Below are 19084 nucleotides of genomic sequence, written 5' to 3' on the forward strand. Positions count from 1 at the left end.
GAGAGAAACAGAGAGAGAGAGAGGGCATTTAGTAAGGTTTAGAAACTGTTTATGTGCCAACAAGGCAAAGGGGCGAGATGAAGTGGGGGGTGCTGGCAGTCTTTGCAGCCTGTGTTGGGGGACTGGTTCAGTGTGGCGCCGGGGGACAAAATACGCAGCAGCGTCTCATCGGCTGGAGGGGGCCCCTGACCCCCAGGGTCACCGGGCGACCCCCCACCCCAGGCCCTACCTGGAATCGTCCGGAAGAAGGCAGCCCACGTCCCGGCAGACTGAGAAAGACCCCGAAAACCATGCCCAGCTCCCAACCCGCCAAAGGTACGTCCATTTCATTTTCCCATTCTGCTACGGTGGATCTTTTTGTTAAGGGTTACAGAACCAAGGGGCTGGATTGATTTACGATGCAGATCAGCTGTGATCTGATTGAATGGGCTGGAGGGGCTGAATGGCCTCCTCCTGCTCCTGTGTAACAGGATCTTTGTACTCATGCATTATGAAATACTACCTGTTACCCTCCAGATACCACCCACTCCTCCGAAGGAGTCAGAGTCTCTGTCTCGCGCTGCCTGTCTCTGCCCCTGCCTCTCCCTCTACAGCTCTCTGCCTCACTGTCTGTGTCTCTGTCTCTCTATTTCAATCTCTCTCTCTCTCTCTCTTTCTGTCCGTTCTGCCTCTATCTCTGTTTCGATCTCATTGCCCATCCCTCTCTACCCTCCCCGTCCCTTTCTGCCCTCCCTGTCTCCATCTATCTATCTCTTTCTCTCTGGCTTTACCTTACACTCTCTTGCATCTCTGTTACCATCTCTCTCTCTCTCTTTCTATCTGTCTATCTCTGCCTCTCCTCCTCTCTATCTCTGCTTCTCTCCCTCTGTCTCTCTCTCTGACTGTCTGTCTCACGGTCCCCATCTCTCTCCCTCTGTCTCTCTCTAATGTCCTCAGAGTTCCGCTTTCACAGTAATACTGGTACAGTTCCCTCGGGAACTACACTATGTTACCATGCCTGGCTAAGACTTGTCTTGTTTAGTTTACACAAATCCTGTACCGCCCAGGATACCTGCATAGCCACAGAGACCTCCTGCCAGATCAGAGTTATACTGCTCTCGGGTCTGTGAGGTCTGTCGTGCTGTTGGCTGATTGGAGTTATACTCACGTTAGGTTTGGTACGTAGCATAATGCTTCCCATCTATACAAGGCCTTTGTTAGCTAATTTTTCAGCACATTGGGAACCGGAGGTATAACAGACAAGAGTGTTATAACTGAGAGTCTTACAGGAACAGGAGGAGGCCCATTCAGCCCCTCCTCGAGCCTGTTACACAGGAACAGGAGGAGGCCCATTCAGCCCCTCTCGAGCCTGTTACACAGGAACAGGAGGAGGCCCCATTCAGCCCCCCTCGAGCCTGTCACACAGGAACAGGAGGAGGCCCATTCAGCCCCTCCTCGAGCCTGTTACACAGGAACAGGAGGAGGCCCATTCAGCCCCCTCGAGCCTGTTATACAGGAACAGGAGGAGGCCATTCAGCCCCTCCTCGAGCCTGTTACACAGGAACAGGAGGAGGTCCATTCAGCCCCTCGAGCCTGTTACACAGGAACAGGAGGAGGCCCATTCAGCCCCTCGAGCCTCTTACACAGGAACAGGAGGAGGCCCATTCAGCCCCTCCTCGAGCCTGTTACACAGGAACAGGAGGAGGCCCATTCAGCCCCCTCGAGCCTCTTACACAGGAACAGGAGGAGGCCCATTCAGCCCCTCCTCGAGCCTGTTACGCAGGAACAGGAGGAGGCCCATTCAGCCCCTCATGCCTGCGAGGAACTGGATGAGGCCACTTGGCCCTTGACACTGTTCCCCCATTCAATAAGATCTTGGCTGATCTGTGACCTAACTCCAAATTCTTTGCCCCAAATCCCTTAATACCTTTGGAAAACAAAAATCGATCAATCTCAGATTTAAAATTAACAATTGATCCAGTATCGATTGCCGTTTGCGGGAGAGAGTTCCAAACTTCTCCCACCCTTTGTGTGTAGAAATGTTTCCTAATTTCACTCCTGAAAGGTCTGCCTCTCAGTTTTAGTCTCTGACCCCCAGTCCTAGACTCCCCGACCAGCAGAAGCAGTTTCTCTCTCTCTCTACCCTATCAGTTCCCCCAAATATCCTGAAACCGTCAATCAAATCACTCCTTAACCTTTAAATTCCAGGGACTACAACCCGAGTTTGTGTAATCTCCCCTCGTAATTTAACCCTTGGAGACCCGGTATCATTCTGGTAAATCTCCACTGCCCTCCCTCCAAGCCCAATACATCCTTCCTAAGGTGTGGTGCCCAGAACTGTTTGTTTATTTATTTTTTATTTAGAGATACAGCACTGAAACAGGCCATTCGGCCCACTGAGTCTGTGCCGACCGAAACCACCCATTTATACTAATCCTACATTAACTCCATATTCCCTACCACATCCCCACCATTCTCCTACCACCTACCGACACTAGGGGCAATTTACAATGGCCAATTTACCTATCAGCCTGCAAGTCTTTTGGCTTGTGGGAGGAAACCGGAGTACCCGGCGAAAACCCACGCAAACACAGGGAGAACTTGCAAACTCCGCACAGGCAGTACCCAGAATCGAACCCGGGTCGCTGGAGCTGTGAGGCTGCGGTGCTAACCGCTGCGCCACTGTGCTGCCCGAACTGTTCACAATACTCCAGGTGTGGGTCTAACCAGGGCTTTGTATAGCTGAAGCATGACTTCTACCCCCTTGTATTCCAGTCCTTGAGATATAAAGGCCAGCATTCCTTCAGCCTTTTTAATTATTTAATGTACCTGTTGCCACTCAGGCATTTTGCGAACCAAGTCAATAATTTGCCTTCAAATCTATGAGCTTTAGCTAACTTTATACTGAGGGTGGGGTGTGTAACAGAGAGCGTGTTGTAGCTGAGAATCTCGTATTGAGGGTGGGGTGTGTAACAGAGAGAGTTCTAGCGGAGAGCATTACACAGAGTATGGGCTGTAACAGAGACAGTGTTGTAACTGGGAGTGTTATACTGAGGGCGGGGTGTAACAGAGAGAAAGTGTTGTAATGGGGGGTATCAATCAACATCAGTTTAAAAAAAAAACAAGTGGTCTGGTCATTTATCAGATTGCTGCCTGTGGGATCCTGCCATGCACCACTATGGATGACGCATCACAGCAGTGACTGCACTTCATTGGCTGTGAGTCGTAAAGTGTTGAAATGTGCGATTTGTAATGCATTTCCTTTCTGCTTTCCAGCGAGTGAGCCGTGTGTCGTTAACGGGCTGACGCTGTACCAAGGGGCTGTGTGGTCCCCCAGACCCTGCACCGTCTGCGCCTGTGAAGAGGGCCAGGCAATCTGTGAGGACATCGAGTGCCCGGCTACCAACTGTCGCAGGAGCCGCAGGCCCCCTGGCCAATGTTGCCCAGTGTGTTTGCCAGACACCACCCAAGGTAATGGGAATCTAACAGTAACTCGCTCCCGACCACCCACTGCTGCCCATACCTTGGTGAGCGATGGCGGCTGGGTTTGTACCCACCTCTTCACCTCCACCCTCCATCCAACCATCCATTTCTCAATTTGGCACCCATGTATAGGCCTTTAAATCCTTCCATGACCTCACTTACACCACCCCCTCCTCCCTATTCTGTAAACTCCTCCAGCCCCTACAACCCTCCCTATCTCTGTAACCTCCTCCAGCCCCTACAACCCTCCCTATCTCTGTAACCTCCTCCAGCCCCTACAACCCTCCCTATCTCTGTAACCTCCTCCAGCCCCTACAACCCTCCCTATCTCTGTAACCTCCTCCCGCCCCTACAACCCTCCCTATCTCTGTAACCTCCTCCAGTTCCTACAACCCTCCCTATCTCTGTAACCTCCTCCAGCCCCTACAACCCTCCCTATCTCTGTAACCTCCTCCAGCCCCTACAACCCTCTGAGATCTCTGCCCTTCTCCAATTCCGGCCTCTTGACCATCCCCCGATTCCCATCGCTCCACCATTGGCGGCCGTGCCTTCAGCTGCCTGGGGCCCTGAGCTCTGGAATTCCCTCCCTAAACCTCTCCGCCTCTCTCTCGCCTCCTTTAAGACGCTGCTTAAAAACCGACCTCTTTGACCGAGCTTTTGGTCGCCTGTCCTTATCATCTTTGTAAGCGGCTCCGTGTCGAATTCTGTCTGTTTTATGCTCCTGTGAAGAGCCTTGTAACTTTTTGCTTTGTTCGTGGTGCTGTCTAAGTTGAGAGACTGGCGTTCCACGTCAGTTAGTTCCCTAATTGTCTGTTTCATTCCCTACGGTTTAGGTGACACTGCTACCGGCAGTCAGGGAAGTGACGCTGTCCTGAAGGGAAATCGGAAACGAGCCCCAGCTAACAGGAAGGAGGACAAGAGAGGACCGAAGGACCGCAGCAGCAGCAAGCATGGAAAGGCGAAGGAATCTGCGCGTGTGAGTGCCAAGCAGGAAGCAAGGAAACCGGAGAAAAACACAAAGAAACAGGAGCTGCATGTTGAGAAGGAAGACTTGCACAAGATACCCCGACTGGGTCTTCAGCAGCAGGGAGCAGCCACCAAAACAAAGGGACTGGTCCCCAAGAAACGGGACGTAGGCGTCAAGAAGCCGGAAGTGGTCGCTGTCGCTGGCTTCAAGAAACAGGATGGCCCAAAGAAACAGGGGGTGCTTCCCATAAAGCAGGAAGAGTCCCGCAAAGGGGGCAAGAAGAAACAGGAAGCTGCCGCTAAGAAACAGGAAGTGGGTCCTGCAGTGGGAACAAAGAAGCAGGAAATTGCTCCGCAGAGACAGGAAGTAGAAGACAACCAACTGGGAATAGTACCCAAGAGACAGAAACTAGCAGCTGCAAGGGCTCGTGGCGAGAGCACAAAGGTGCAGGAAGTGGGGCCCAAGAAGGAGCAGACCTCTCGGGCGAAAACGCAAGTCGGAGCCATGAAACAAGGGGCAGGCGGGGTCAAGACGGCAACGATGGCTGAAAGGCAGCCGCTGAAATCCTCCAGCGCTGGAAAGAACGACAAGGCGCCACGGTCGGCAGTGAAAACAGGCAACGTCACGGCCACCTCCGTCCCTTTCCCCCAGGAGCTCCTGCCCCCTCCGGAGAGCGAATTCAACATGCCATCCCTCCCAGTGGGCTGTATACTTGCAGAGAACGCCATTGCATGTCCAGCTGGCAAATTGACTGAGATCCCCATGCTTGTGGACCCAGGTTTACATACTCTCTACCTGGCAGGTAATTGGGACATCACACAGCGCAGAAGGAGGCAGTTCGGGCCATCATCCCTGTGCTGTCTCATTGAAAGAGCTATCCAATTAACCCCACATTCCACCACCCACCCCCCCCCCCCCCACCCCCCGCTCTTTCCCCCATAGCCCTGCAAATTTTTCCCCTTCAAACAGTGGAAACAGTGCTCAGTGATGCTCAGTTTGGGTTCCGCCAGGGCCACTCAGCTCCTGACCTCATTACAGCCTTGGTTCAAACATGGACGGAAGAGCTGAACTCAAGAGGTGAGGTGAGGGTGACTGCCCTTGACATCAAGGCAGCATTTGACCGAGTATGGCATCAAGGAGCCCTAGCAAAACTGGAGTCAATGGGAATCGGGGGTTAAACTCTCCACTGGCAGGAGTCATACCTAGCACAAAGGAAAATGGCTGTGGTTGTTGGAGGTCAATCATCTGAGCTCCAGGACATCACTGCTCGACTTCCTCAGGGTAGTGTCCTCGGCCTGACCATCATCAGCTGCTTCATCAATGACCTTCCTTCAGTCGTAAGGTCAGAAGTGGGGATGTTCGCTGATGATTGCACAATGTTCAGCACCATTCGTGACTCCTCAGATACTGAAGCAGTCCGTGTAGAAATGCAGCAAGACCTGGAGAATATCCAGGCTTGGGCTGATAAGTGACAAGTAACACTCGCGCCACACAAGTGCCAGGCAATGACCATCTCCAACAAGAGAGAATCTAACCATCTCCCCTTGACATTCAATGGCATTACCATCGCTGAATCCCCCACTATCAACATCCTGGAGGCTACCATTGACCAGAAACTGAACTGGAATAGCCATATAAATACCGTGGCTACAAGAGCAGGTCAGAGGCTGGGAATCCTGAGGCGAGTAACTCACCTCCTGACTCCCCAAAGCCCGTCCACCATCTACAAGGCACAAGTCAGGAGTGTGATGGAATACTCTCCACTTGCCTGGATCGGTGCAGCTCCAACAACACTCAAGAAGCTCGACACCATCCAGGACAAAGCAAGCTCGCTTGACTGGCTCCCCATCTACAAACATTCACTCCCTCCACCACCAACACACAGTGGCAGCAGTGTGTACCATCTCCAAGATGCACTGCAGCAACTCACCGAGGCTCCTTAGACAGCACCTTCCAAACCCGCGACCTCGACCAACTAGAAGGACAAGGGCAGCAAATGCATGGGAACACCACCACCTGCAAGTTCCCCTCCAAGTCACACACCATCCTGACTTGGAACTATATCGGCCGTTCCTTCACTGTCGCTGGGTCAAAATCCTGGAACTCCCTGCCAAACAGCACTGTGGGTGTACCTACCCCGCACGGACTGCAGCGGTTCAAGAAGGCAGCTCACCACCACCTTCTCAAGGGGCAATTATGGATGGGCAATAAATGCTGGCCTGGCCAGTGACGCCCACATCCCTGAACGAATGAAAAAAAAGTTTTTTACTCCATTAAACTCCAGAAAAAAACCCTCATAATTTCGAACACCTCATTCACCTCCACCTTCTCAAGGGTTAAATAGGGACGGCTAACAAATGCTGGCCTTGCTAGCGACATACAAATCCTTTGAAAGAATATAAAACGATTAAATCTTCCTTTTCCCTTTGCAGCTCTGAAGAAAATGACCCCAGGTTCTCCATCTAATGGAAGTAATGTAGAGTCATTGAGCCTATTGGGAACGATACCTGGGAAGGAATGATGAGTTACAGCATTCTCCTTCCTTACTACTAACAGCATTGAACACGGGTTAGATACAGAGTAAAGCTCCCTCTACACTGTCCCCCATCAAACACTCCCAGGACAGGTACAGTACGGGGGTTAGATACAGAGTAAAGCTCCCTCTACACTGTCCCCATCAAACACTCCCAGGACAGGTACAGCACGGGGGTTAGATACAGAGTAAAGCTCCCTCTACACTGTCCCTGTCAAACACTCCCAGGACAGGTACAGTACAGGGGTTAGATACAGAGTAAAGCTCCCTCTACACTGTCCCCCATCAAACACTCCCAGGACAGGTACAGTACGGGGTTAGATACAGAGTAAAGCTCCCTCTACACTGTCCCCCATCAAACACTCCCAGGACAGGTACAGCACGGGGGTTAGATACAGAGTAAAGCTCCCTCTACACTGTCCCCCATCAAACACTCCCAGGACAGGTACAGTACGGGGGTTAGATACAGAGTAAAGCTCCCTCTACACTGTCCCCATCAAACACTCCCAGGACAGGTACAGTACGGGGTTAGATACAGAGTAAAGCTCCCTCTACACTGTCCCCCATCAAACACTCCCAGGACAGGTACAGCACGGGGGTTAGATACAGAGTAAAGCTCCCTCTACACTGTCCCCATCAAACACTCCCAGGACAGGTACAGTACGGGGTTAGATACAGAGTAAAGCTCCCTCTACACTGTCCCCCATCAAACACTCCCAGGACAGGTACAGCACGGGGGTTAGATACAGAGTAAAGCTCCCTCTACACTGTCCCCATCAAACACTCCCAGGACAGGGACAGCACGGGGGTTAGATACAGAGTAAAGCTCCCTCTACACTGTCCCCATCAAACACTCCCCAGGACAGGTACAGGATTGAGAGAGCAATAACCAGAACGCAGTCTGTACATCTCTTTCCCTTTTAATAGTTTCACATAGCACAGTTTACTGTGAGGCGGACAGCATCTACTGCATCCTTCTGAGCTCGGGCCTCTTTCGGCTATTTACTGAATAACATATTCTGCAAAGTGCCAGATAGCACCGAGCCGTAAAATACATCTCTCTCCAGCACTGTGGTCACTGACCAGCAGAGAGACTGAGCCCTCCCTCCATCCTATTAACCTGCAGGATCCTGGCTGAGGGTAAGGGAGGGTGTAGGTAGGCAGGGGAGCTTGAGTTGAAAAAAGGACCTTCGCCTTACGTTTTTACTAATAACTCCTTATCTCAATGTCCCACCTGCTGTCCAGTCCTACGAAGATACGAACATACGAATTAGGAGTAGGAGTAGGCCACTCGGCCCTTCGAGCCTGCTCTGCCGTTCAGTAAGTTCATAGCTGAACTGATTACTCCACATTTCCACCTACCCCCGATAACCTTCCACACCCTTGCTTATCAAGAATCTATCTACCTCTGCCTTAAAAGCATTCTCTGCTTCCACCGCCTTTTGAGGAAGAGAATTCCAAAGACTCACCACCCTCTGAGAGAAAAAATTTCTCCTCATCTGTGTTAAATGGGTGACCCCTTATTTTTAAACAGTGACCCCTAGTTCTAGATTCTCCCACAAGGGGAAACATCCTTTTCACATCCACCCTGTCAAGACCCCTCAGGATCTTAAATAAAAACAAGAAATGCTGGAAATACTCAACAGGTCTGGCAGCATCTGTGGAGAGAGAAGTTTCGGGTCAGTGACCCTTCTTCAGAACTAGCAAATATTAGAAATGTGAAAGGTTTTAAGCAAGTAAAGCAGGGGTGGGGCAAGAGATAACAAAGGAGAAGGTGTAGCTAAGACAAGGTCATAGAAAATAACCAACCAGAAGGTCATGGAACAAAGGCAAACAATATGTTTTGTTGAAAGACAAAGCATTAGTACAGATAGGGTGTTAATGGGCTGAAAACTGAACCAACCAAGATAAAATAAAATAAACACAAAAAAAACCTAAAAATACAAGTAAAATGAGGGGGGCTGTCATGCTCTGAAATGATTGAACTCAATGTTCAGTCCGGCAGGCTGTAGTGTGCCTAATCGGTAAATGAGACGCTATTCCTCGAGCTTGCGTTGATGTTCACTGGAACACTGCAGCAATCCCAGGACAGAGATGTGAGCATGAGACAGAAGAAGCAAAGGTTAAAAAGTGTGCAGCACAGGAATTTGGCAGTGTTAAAAGGGTACTTATTTAAATGCAAGGGGTATACTAAATGAAGCCAATGAGCTGAGGGCACAGATAGACACATGGCAACACGAAATCGTTGCTATAACGGAAACTTGGCTTAAGTAGGGGCAAGAATGGCAGCTCAACATCCCTGGATGTCGAGTTTTCGGACGGATAGAGAGGGGGATAAGAAAGGAGGGGGTGTAACATTATTAGTTTAAGAATCACTAACAGCTTTGAGGAGGGATGATATGCTAAATGAATCATCAAATGAGATCATATGGGTGGAGCTCAGAAATAAAAAAGGGGCAGCCTCACGACTAGGAGTGCACTATAGACCCCCAAACAGTGAGAGGGAGGTAGAAGAACAAATATGTAGGCAAATTTCTGAGTGCAAAAACTACAGGGCAATAATAGTTGGGGATTTCAACTACCCCAATATCAACTGGGATACAAACAGTGTGAAGGGCAGAGGGGACGAAATTCTTCAACTGCGTTCAAGAGAACTTTTTTAGCCAGCACTTAACAAGCCCAACGAGAGGGGGCGCAATTCTAGATTTAGACTTCGGTAATGAAGCTGGGCAAGTGGATGAAGTAACAGTGGGTGACCATTTTGGAAATAGTGACCATAATACAGATAGTTTTAGCATAATCGTGGAAAAGGCAAAGATAAAATAGGAGCAAAGGTTCTAAAGTGAGGGAAGGCAAATTTTACAAAACTGAGAAGTGATCTGGTGAAAGTGGACTGGATACAGCTACTTGAAGGAAAATCAGTGGCAAACCAGTGGGCGGGGGGGGGGGGGGGGCATTCAAAAGCGAGATAGTACAGGCACAGTGTAGGAATGTCCCCACAAAGATAAAGGGTGGTACTGCCAAATCTAGAACCCCCTGGTTATCTAGAAGCTGACAGGGTAAGTTAAAGCTGAAAATGAAAGCTTATGATGATCACAAATATCTTAATACTTCAGAAAGCCGAGAGGGGTATAGAAAATGCAGGGGTGAAGTAAAAAAGGGAATTAGAAAAGCAAAGAGAGGACATGAAAAATTATTGGCAGGTAAAATCAAGGAAAACCCAAAGATGTTTTATCAGTACATTAAGAGCAAGAGGATAACTAAAGAAAAGGTAGGGCCTATCAGAGATGTACAGAGGAACTGATGCGTGGATGCAGAAGATGTGGGCAGGGTTCCTAATGAGCTTTTTTTGTCTTGGTCTTCACAAAGGAGACGGTTGATGTAGACATTATAATTAAAGAGGAGGAGTGTGAAATATTAGATACAATAAGCATAATGAGAGAGGAAGTATAGAGGGTCTGACATTCTTGAAAGTGGATAAATCGCCAGGACTGGATGGATTGCATCCCAGGTTGTTAAAGGAAAAGAGGGAGGAAATAACGGATACACTGAGGATTATCTTCAAATCCTCACTAGGTACAGCCGAGGTACCAGAGGATTGGAGGTCTGCGAACATTGTACCATTGTTTAAAAAGGGTACGAGGGAAAGGCCAAATAATTATAGGCCAGTCAGTCTGACCTCGGTGGTGGGTGAATTGTTAGAATCTATTCCGAGGGACAGGATAAACTGCCACTTAGAAAGGCACGGATTAATCAGGGATAGTCAGCATGGATTTGTTAGGGGAAGGTCATGTCTTACTAACTTAATTGAGTTTTTTGAGGAAGTGACAAGGAGGATTGATGAGGGCAGTGCAGTGGTCTACGTTGACGTTAGTAAGGCATTTGACAAGGTCTCGCATGGCAGACAGATCAGTAAAATGAAAGCCCGTGGGATACAGGGGAATGTGGCAGGTTGGATCCAGAATTGGCTCAGGGACAGGAAACAAAGAGTAGTTGTCGACTAGTGTTTTTGCGAATGGAAAGCTGTTTCCAGTGGTGTTCCACAGGGCTCAGTGTTGGGTCCCTTGCTGTTTGTGGTAAATATTAATGATTTGGACTTAAATGTGGGAGGCATGATTGGGAAATTTGCTGATGACACGAAAATTGGCCGTGTAGTTGATAGTGACGAGGACAGCTGTAGATTCCAGAATGATATCAATGGTTTGGTTGAGTGGGCGGAAAAGCGGCAAATGGAATTCAATCCAGAGAAGTGTGAGGTCATGCATTTGGGAAGGGAAAATAAAGCGAGGGAATACAGTATAAATGGGAGGATATTGAGAGGGGTAGAGGAAGTGAGAGACCTTGGAGTACATGTCCACAGGTCCCTGAAGGTGGCAGGACACGTAGATAGAGTGGTGAAGAAGGCATATGGAATACTTTCGTTTATTGGTCGAGGTACAGAATACAAAACAAGAGATGTAATGCTGGAACTGTATAAAACGCTGGGTCACCCACAGTTGGACTATTGTGTACAGTTCTGGTCACCACATTACAGGGAGGACATAACTGCTCTGGAGAGAGTACAGAGGAGATTTACAAGAATGTTGCCAGGGCTTGAAAGTTGCAGCTATGAGGAAAGATTGGATTGGCTAGGGTTGTTTTCCTTAGAACGGAGGAGGCTGAGGGGAGACTTAATTGAGGTGTACAAAATTATGAGGGGCCGAGATAGAGTCGACAGGAAGGACCTGTTTCCCCTGGCGGAGAGGTCAATTACCAGGGGGCACAGATTTAAGGTGATTGGTAGAAGGACATGAGGAAAAACATTTTCACCCAGAGGGTGGTGGGTGTCTGGAATTCACTGTCAGGATTGGTGATGCTGGAAAGTGGGATTAGATTGGGTGGCTAGTTTTTGCGGCCGGCACGAATGCAATGGGCTGAATGGCCTCCTACTGTGCCATAATTTTTCTATGATTCTATGTTTCAATCTTACTCTTCTAAATTCCAGTGGATACAAGCCTAACCTGTCCAATCTTTCCTCACAAGACAGCCCGCCCATTCCAGGTATCAGTCTAGTAAACCTTCTCTGTACTGCCTCCAACACATTAACATCCTTCCTTAAATAAGGAGACCAGTACTGTACACAGTACCCCAGATGTGGTCTCACCAATGCCCTGTATAGCTGAAGCATAACCTCCCTACTTTTATATTCAATTCCCCTCACTATAAACGATAACATTCTATTCGCTTTCCTAATTACATGCTGTACCTGCATACTAACCTTTTGCGATTCATGCACTAGGACACCCAGATCCCTCTGCATCTCAGAGCTCTGCAATCTCTCACCATTTAGATAATATGCTTCTTTTTATTCTTCCTGCCAAAGTGGACAATTTCCCACTTTCCCACATTATACTCCATTTGCCAGGTTTTTGCCCACTCATTTAACCTATCCATATCCCTTTGTAACCCCCTTATGTCCTCTTCACAAGTTACTTTCCTACCTATCTTTGTGTCATCAGCAAATTTACCCACTATACCTTCGGTCCCATCATCTAAGTCATTTATATAAATTGTAAAAATTTGAGGCCCCAGCACTGATCTCTGTGGCACACCACTCGTTACATCTTGCCAAACAGAAAATGACCCATTTATGCCGACTTTCTGTATCCTGTTCGCTAACCAATCTTCTATCCATGTCAAAATGTTACCCCCTACACCATGAGCTTTTATTTTCTGCAATAACCTTTGATGTGGCACCTTATCAAATGTCTTCTGGAAATCTAAGTACAGTACATCCTCTGGTTCCACTTTATCCACAGCACATGTAACTCCCTCAAAGAACTCCAATAAATTGGTTAAACATGATTTCCCTTTCACAAAACCATGTTGATTCTGCCTTATTACCTTGAATTTTTCTAAATGCCCTGCTATAACATCTTTAATAATAGCTTCTAACATTTTCCCTAAGACAGATGTTACGCTAACTGGCCTGTAGTTTCCTGCTTTCTGTCTCCCTCCCTTTTTGAATAAAGGAGTTACATTCACTATTTTCCAGTCCAACGGAACCTTCCCCAAATCTAGGGAATTTGGGAAAATCAAAACTAACGCATCCACTATCTCTCTAGCCACTTTTAACACCCTAGGATGAAGTCCATCATTCCTGGTTGGGAGCAGGAAGCCCATATTTGTGGTGAGCAATGCAGAAAACAGCTGGTTCCAGATGTGCTGGTCTCCATTCATGGGGGTTGTTTTGTGGCCAATCTGTTTGTTAACGTGGTGTATGTTGGGGGTGGGGTAGTGGAGAGAAGCTCTGGCAGCCACTCACCAGCTCCGCAGCTTTAATGACGGGTGACTCACTCCCTGGCTCGCAAAGGATCACAGAGCAGTGGTGGACTGCAGCCCAACAGAGGAGCCTTGGGGCCTACATTCCATCCTGCTTAGCTCTCATTGTAAGGAGAGGTCCGTTTGTTTTCAATAGCAATGCAAAATGGTCCCTTCCTCTCCCCCTGGCCAGGAGGAAATTAAAAAAGAACAGAGAAAGCCCTGTAAAGCAGGGACTCGCGCTCGCCCCAGGGTCCGAAGGTCATGGCTTCGAGCCCCCACACCAGAGACTCGAGCCCCATAATTCAACCCGACACTCCACCAGTGGAGGGTCAGTACTGAGGGAGCCCCGCTCTGTCGGAGGGTCAGTACTGAGGGAGCGCCGCACTGTCGGAGGGTCAGTACTGAGGGAGCGCCGCACTGTCGGAGGGTCAGTACTGAGGGAGCGCCGCACTGTCGGAGGGTCAGTAATGAGGGAGCGCCGCGCTGTCGGAGGATCAGTACTGAGGGAGCGCCGCACTGTCGGAGGGTCAGTAATGAGGGAGCGCCGCGCTGTCGGAGGGTCAGTAATGAGGGAGCGCCGCACTGTCGGAGGGTCAGTACTGAGGGAGCGCCGCACTGTCGGAGGGTCAGTACTGAGGGAGCGCCGCACCGTCGGAGGGTCAGTACTGAGGGAGCGCTGCACTGACGGAGGGTCAGTACTGAGGGAGCGCCGCGCTGTCGGAGGATCAGTACTGAGGGAGCGCCGCACTGTCGGAGGGTCAGTACTGAGGGAGGGCCGCACCGTCGGAGGGTCAGTACTGAGGGAGCGCTGCACTGACGGAGGGTCAGTACTGAGGGAGCGCCGCGCTGTCGGAGGATCAGTACTGAGGGAGCGCCGCACTGTCGGAGGGTCAGTACTGAGGGAGCGCCGCACTGTCAGGGGTGCCGTCTTTCGGGATGAGATGTTAAACCCGAGGTAGATGTAAAAGATCCCACAGCCACTATTGGAAGAAGAGTGGGGAGGGAGTTCTCCCTGGTGCCCTGGAGCTGATATTTATCAACAAACATCAGTAAAAACAGACCGGATGATCTGGTCATTTATCACATCGCTGTTTGTGGGATCTTGCTGTGTGCAATTTGGCTGCTGTGTTTCTGACATTACAACAATGACCGCGCTTCAAAATAAAGTCCTTCGTTGTCTGTGAGGCACTTTGGGACGTCCTGGGTGTGGTGAAAAGTGCAGTTGTCCAGCACCCACAACCCTCCCTATCTCTGTACCCACCTCCAGCACCGCCTACCCTCCCTAACTCTGTAACCTCCTCCAGCACCGACAACCCTCCCTATCTCTGTACCCACCTCCAGCACCGCCTACCCTCCCTAACTCTGTACCCACCTCCAGCACCGACAACCCTCCCTATCTCTGTACCCTCCTCCAGCACCCACAACCCTCCCTATCTCTGTACCCACCTCCAGCACCGCCTACCCTCCCTAACTCTGTAACCTCCTCCAGCACCAACAACCCTCCCTATCTCTGTACCCACCTCCAGCACCGCCTACCCTCCCTATCTCTGTACCCTCCTCCAACCCCTACAACCCTCCCTAACTCTGTAACCTCCTCCAGCACCAACAACCCTCCCTATCTCTGTACCCTCCTCCAACCCCTACAACCCTCCCTAACTCTGTACCCACCTCCAGCACCGACAACCCTCCCTAACTCTGTACCCACCTCCAGCACCGACAACCCTCCCTATCTCTGTACCCACCTCCAGCCCCGCCAACCCTCCCTAACTCTGTACCCACCTGCAGCACCGACAACCCTCCCTATCTCTGTACCCACCTCCAGCACCGACAACCCTCCCTATCTTTGTACCCTCCTCCAACCCCTACAACCCTCCCTATCTCTGTACCCACCTCCAGCCCCGCCAACCCTCCCTAACTCTGTACCCACCTGCAGCACCGACAACCCTCCCTATCTCTGTACCCACCTCCAGCACCCACAACCCTCCCTATCTCTGTACCCACCTCCAGCCCCGCCAACCCTCCCTAACTCTGTACCCACCTCCAGCACCGACAACCCTCCCTATCTCTGTACCCACCTCCAGCACCCACAACCCTCCCTAACTCTGTACCCTCCACCAGCACCGACAACCCTCCCTATCTCTGTACCCACCTCCAGCACCGCCTACCCTCCCTAACTCTGTACCCACCTGCAGCACTGACAACCCTCCCTATCTCTGTACCCACCTCCAGCCCCGCCTACCCTCCCTAACTCTGTACCCACCTGCAGCACTGACAACCCTCCCTATCTCTGTACCCACCTCCAGCCCCGCCTACCCTCCCTAACTCTGTACCCACCTCCAGCACCGACAACCCTCCCTATCTCTGTACCCACCTCCAGCCCCGCCTACCCTCCCTAACTCTGTACCCTCCTCCAGCACCGACAACCCTCCCTATCTCTGTACCCACCTCCAGCACCGCCTACCCTCCCTAACTCTGTACCCACCTGCAGCACTGACAACCCTCCCTATCTCTGTACCCACCTCCAGCCCCGCCTACCCTCCCTAACTCTGTACCCACCTCCAGCACCGACAACCCTCCCTATCTTTGTACCCTCCTCCAACCCCTACAACCCTCCCTATCTCTGTACCCACCTCCAGCACCGACAACCCTCCCTATCTCTGTACCCACCTCCAGCCCCGCCTACCCTCCCTATCTCTGTACCCACCTCCAGCACCGACAACCCTCCCTAACTCTGTACCCACCTCCAGCACCAACAACCCTCTCTATCTCTGTACCCACCTCCAGCCCCGCCTACCCTCCCTAACTCTGTACCCACCTCCAGCACCGACAACCCTCCCTATCTCTGTACCCACCTCCAGCACCGACAACCCTCCCTAACTCTGTACCCACCTCCAGCACCGACAACCCTCCCTATCTCTGTACCCACCTCCAGCCCCGCCTACCCTCCCTAACTCTGTACCCACCTCCAGCACCAACAACCCTCTCTATCTCTGTACCCACCTCCAGCCCCGCCTACCCTCCCTAACTCTGTACCCACCTGCAGCACTGACAACCCTCTCTATCTCTGTACCCACCTCCAGCCCCGCCTACCCTCCCTAACTCTGTACCCACCTCCAGCACCAACAACCCTCTCTATCTTTGTACCCACCTCCAGCCCCGCCTACCCTCCCTAACTCTGTACCCACCTCCAGCACCAACAACCCTCTCTATCTCTGTACCCACCTCCAGCCCCGCCTACCCTCCCTAACTCTGTACCCACCTCCAGCCCCGCCTACCCTCCCTAACTCTGTACCCACCTCCAGCACCGACAACCCTCCCTAACTCTGTACCCACCTCCAGCACCGACAACCCTCCCTAACTCTGTACCCACCTCCAGCACCGACAACCCTCCCTAACTCTGTACCCACCTCCAGCCCCGCCTACCCTCCCTAACTCTGTACCCACCTGCAGCACTGACAACCCTCTCTATCTCTGTACCCACCTCCAGCCCCGCCTACCCTCCCTAACTCTGTACCCACCTCCAGCACCAACAACCCTCTCTATCTCTGTACCCACCTCCAGCCCCGCCTACCCTCCCTAACTCTGTAACCTCCTCCAGCACCGACAACCCTCCCTATCTCTGTAACCTCCTCCAGCACCGACAACCCTCCCTAACTCTGTACCCACCTCCAGCACCGACAACCCTCCCTATCTCTGTACCCACCTCCAGCACCGACAACCCTCCCTAACTCTGTAACCTCCTCCAGCACCAACAACCCTCCCTATCTCTGTACCCACCTCCAGCACCGCCTACCCTCCCTAACTCTGTAACCTCCTCCAGCACCGACAACCCTCCCTATCTCTGTACCCACCTCCAGCACCGCCTACCCTCCCTAACTCTGTACCCTCCTCCAGCACCAACAACCCTCCCTATCTCTGTAACCTCCTCCAGCACCAACAACCCTCCCTATCTCTGTAACCTCCTCCAGCACCAACAACCCTCCCTATCTCTGTACCCACCTCCAGCCCCGCCTACCCTCCCTAACTCTGTACCCACCTCCAGCACCAACAACCCTCCCTATCTCTGTACCCACCTCCAGCCCCGCCTACCCTCCCTAACTCTGTACCCACCTCCAGCACCAACAACCCTCCCTATCTCTGTACCCACCTCCAGCCCCGCCTACCCTCCCTAACTCTGTACCCACCTCCAGCACCAACAACCCTCCCTAACTCTGTACCCACCTCCAGCACCAACAACCCTCCCTATCTCTGTACCCACCTCCAGCCCCGCCTACCCTCCCTAACTCTGTACCCACCTCCAGCACCAACAACCCTCCCTATCTCTGTACCCACCTCCAGCCCCGCCTACCCTCCCTAACTCTGTACCCACCTCCAGCACCGCCTACCCTCCCTAACTCTGTAACCTCCTCCAGCACCAACAACCCTCCCTATCTCTGTACCCTCCTCCAGCACCGACAACCCTCCCTATCTCTGTACCCACCTCCAGCCCCGCCTACACTCCCTAACTCTGTAACCTCCTCCAGCACCAACAACCCTCCCTATCTCTGTACCCTCCTCCAGCACCGACAACCCTCCCTATCTCTGTACCCACCTCCAGCCCCGCCTACCCTCCCTAACTCTGTAACCTCCTCCAGCACCAACAACCCTCCCTATCTCTGTACCCACCTCCAGCACCGCCTACCCTCCCTAACTCTGTACCCACCTCCAGCACCGCCTACCCTCCCTAACTCTGTACCCACCTCCAGCACCGACAACCCTCCCTATCTCTGTACCCACCTCCAGCACCGCCTACCCTCCCTAACTCTGTAACCTCCTCCAGCACCAACAACCCTCCCTATCTCTGTACCCACCTCCAGCCCCGCCTACCCTTGCTAACTCTGTACCCACCTCCAGCACCGACAACCCTCCCTATCTCTGTACCCACCTCCAGCCCCGCCTACCCTCCCTAACTCTGTAACCTCCTCCAGCACCGACAACCCTCCCTATCTCTGTACCCACCTCCAGCCCCGCCTACCCTCCCTAACTCTGTAACCTCCTCCAGCACCGACAACCCTCCCTATCTCTGTACCCACCTCCAGCCCCGACAACCCTCCCTATCTCTGTACCCACCTCCAGCCTCTTGACCCTCCCTAACTCTGTACCCACCTCCAGCACCGACAACCCTCCCTATCTCTGTACCCACCTCCAGCCCCGCCTACCCTCCCTAACTCTGTACCCACCTCCAGCACCGAATACCCTCCCTATCTCTGTACCCACCTCCAGCCCCGACTACCCTCCCTATCTCTGTAACCTCCTCCAGCCGCTACAACCCTCCCTATCTCTGTACCCACCTCCAGCACCCACAACCCTCCCTATCTCTGTACCCTCCTCCAACCCTTACAACCCTCCCTATCTCTGTACCCACCTCCAGCCCCGATTACCCTCCCTAACTCTGTAACCTCCTCCAGCCCCTACAACCCTCCCTATCTCTGTAACCTCCTCCAGCCCCTACAACCCTCCCTATCTCTGTAACCTCCTCCAGTCCCTACAACCCTCCGAGATCTCTGCGCTCCTCCAATTCCAGCCTCTTGACCCTCCCCTGATTCCCATCGCTCCACTATTGGCGGCCGTGCCTTCAGCTGCCTGGGGCCCTAAGCTCTGGAATTCCCTCCCGAAACCTCTCCGCCTCTCTCTCTCCTCCTTTAAGACGCTGCTTAAAAACCAACATCTTTGACCGAGCTTTTGGTCGCCCGTCCCTAATATCTCCTGATGTGGCTCGGGGTTAAATTCTGACTGATTTACTCTCCTGTGAAGCACCTTGGGGATGTTTTGTGATGGTA

The 19084-nt window shown here is 51.8% G+C and overlaps 1 protein-coding gene across 1 annotated transcript in view; it reads left to right on the forward strand.

The window, feature by feature from the left end:
- Positions 1 to 250: 250 nt before the first annotated feature.
- The window catches only part of LOC137358236 (extracellular matrix protein 2-like), a 63777-nt gene continuing 44943 nt past the window's right edge, over positions 251 to 19084 (forward strand). Inside the window, exons 1-3 of the mRNA XM_068024126.1 lie at positions 251 to 315; positions 3256 to 3450; positions 4296 to 5231. Of these exons, the coding sequence (XP_067880227.1) occupies positions 291 to 315; positions 3256 to 3450; positions 4296 to 5231 (1156 nt within the window). The 5' untranslated portion in view covers positions 251 to 290. The remainder of the gene's footprint in view (positions 316 to 3255; positions 3451 to 4295; positions 5232 to 19084) is intronic.

This window comes from Heterodontus francisci, chromosome 49, assembly GCF_036365525.1.
Source record: "Heterodontus francisci isolate sHetFra1 chromosome 49, sHetFra1.hap1, whole genome shotgun sequence".
NCBI classification, from domain to species: domain Eukaryota; kingdom Metazoa; phylum Chordata; class Chondrichthyes; order Heterodontiformes; family Heterodontidae; genus Heterodontus; species Heterodontus francisci.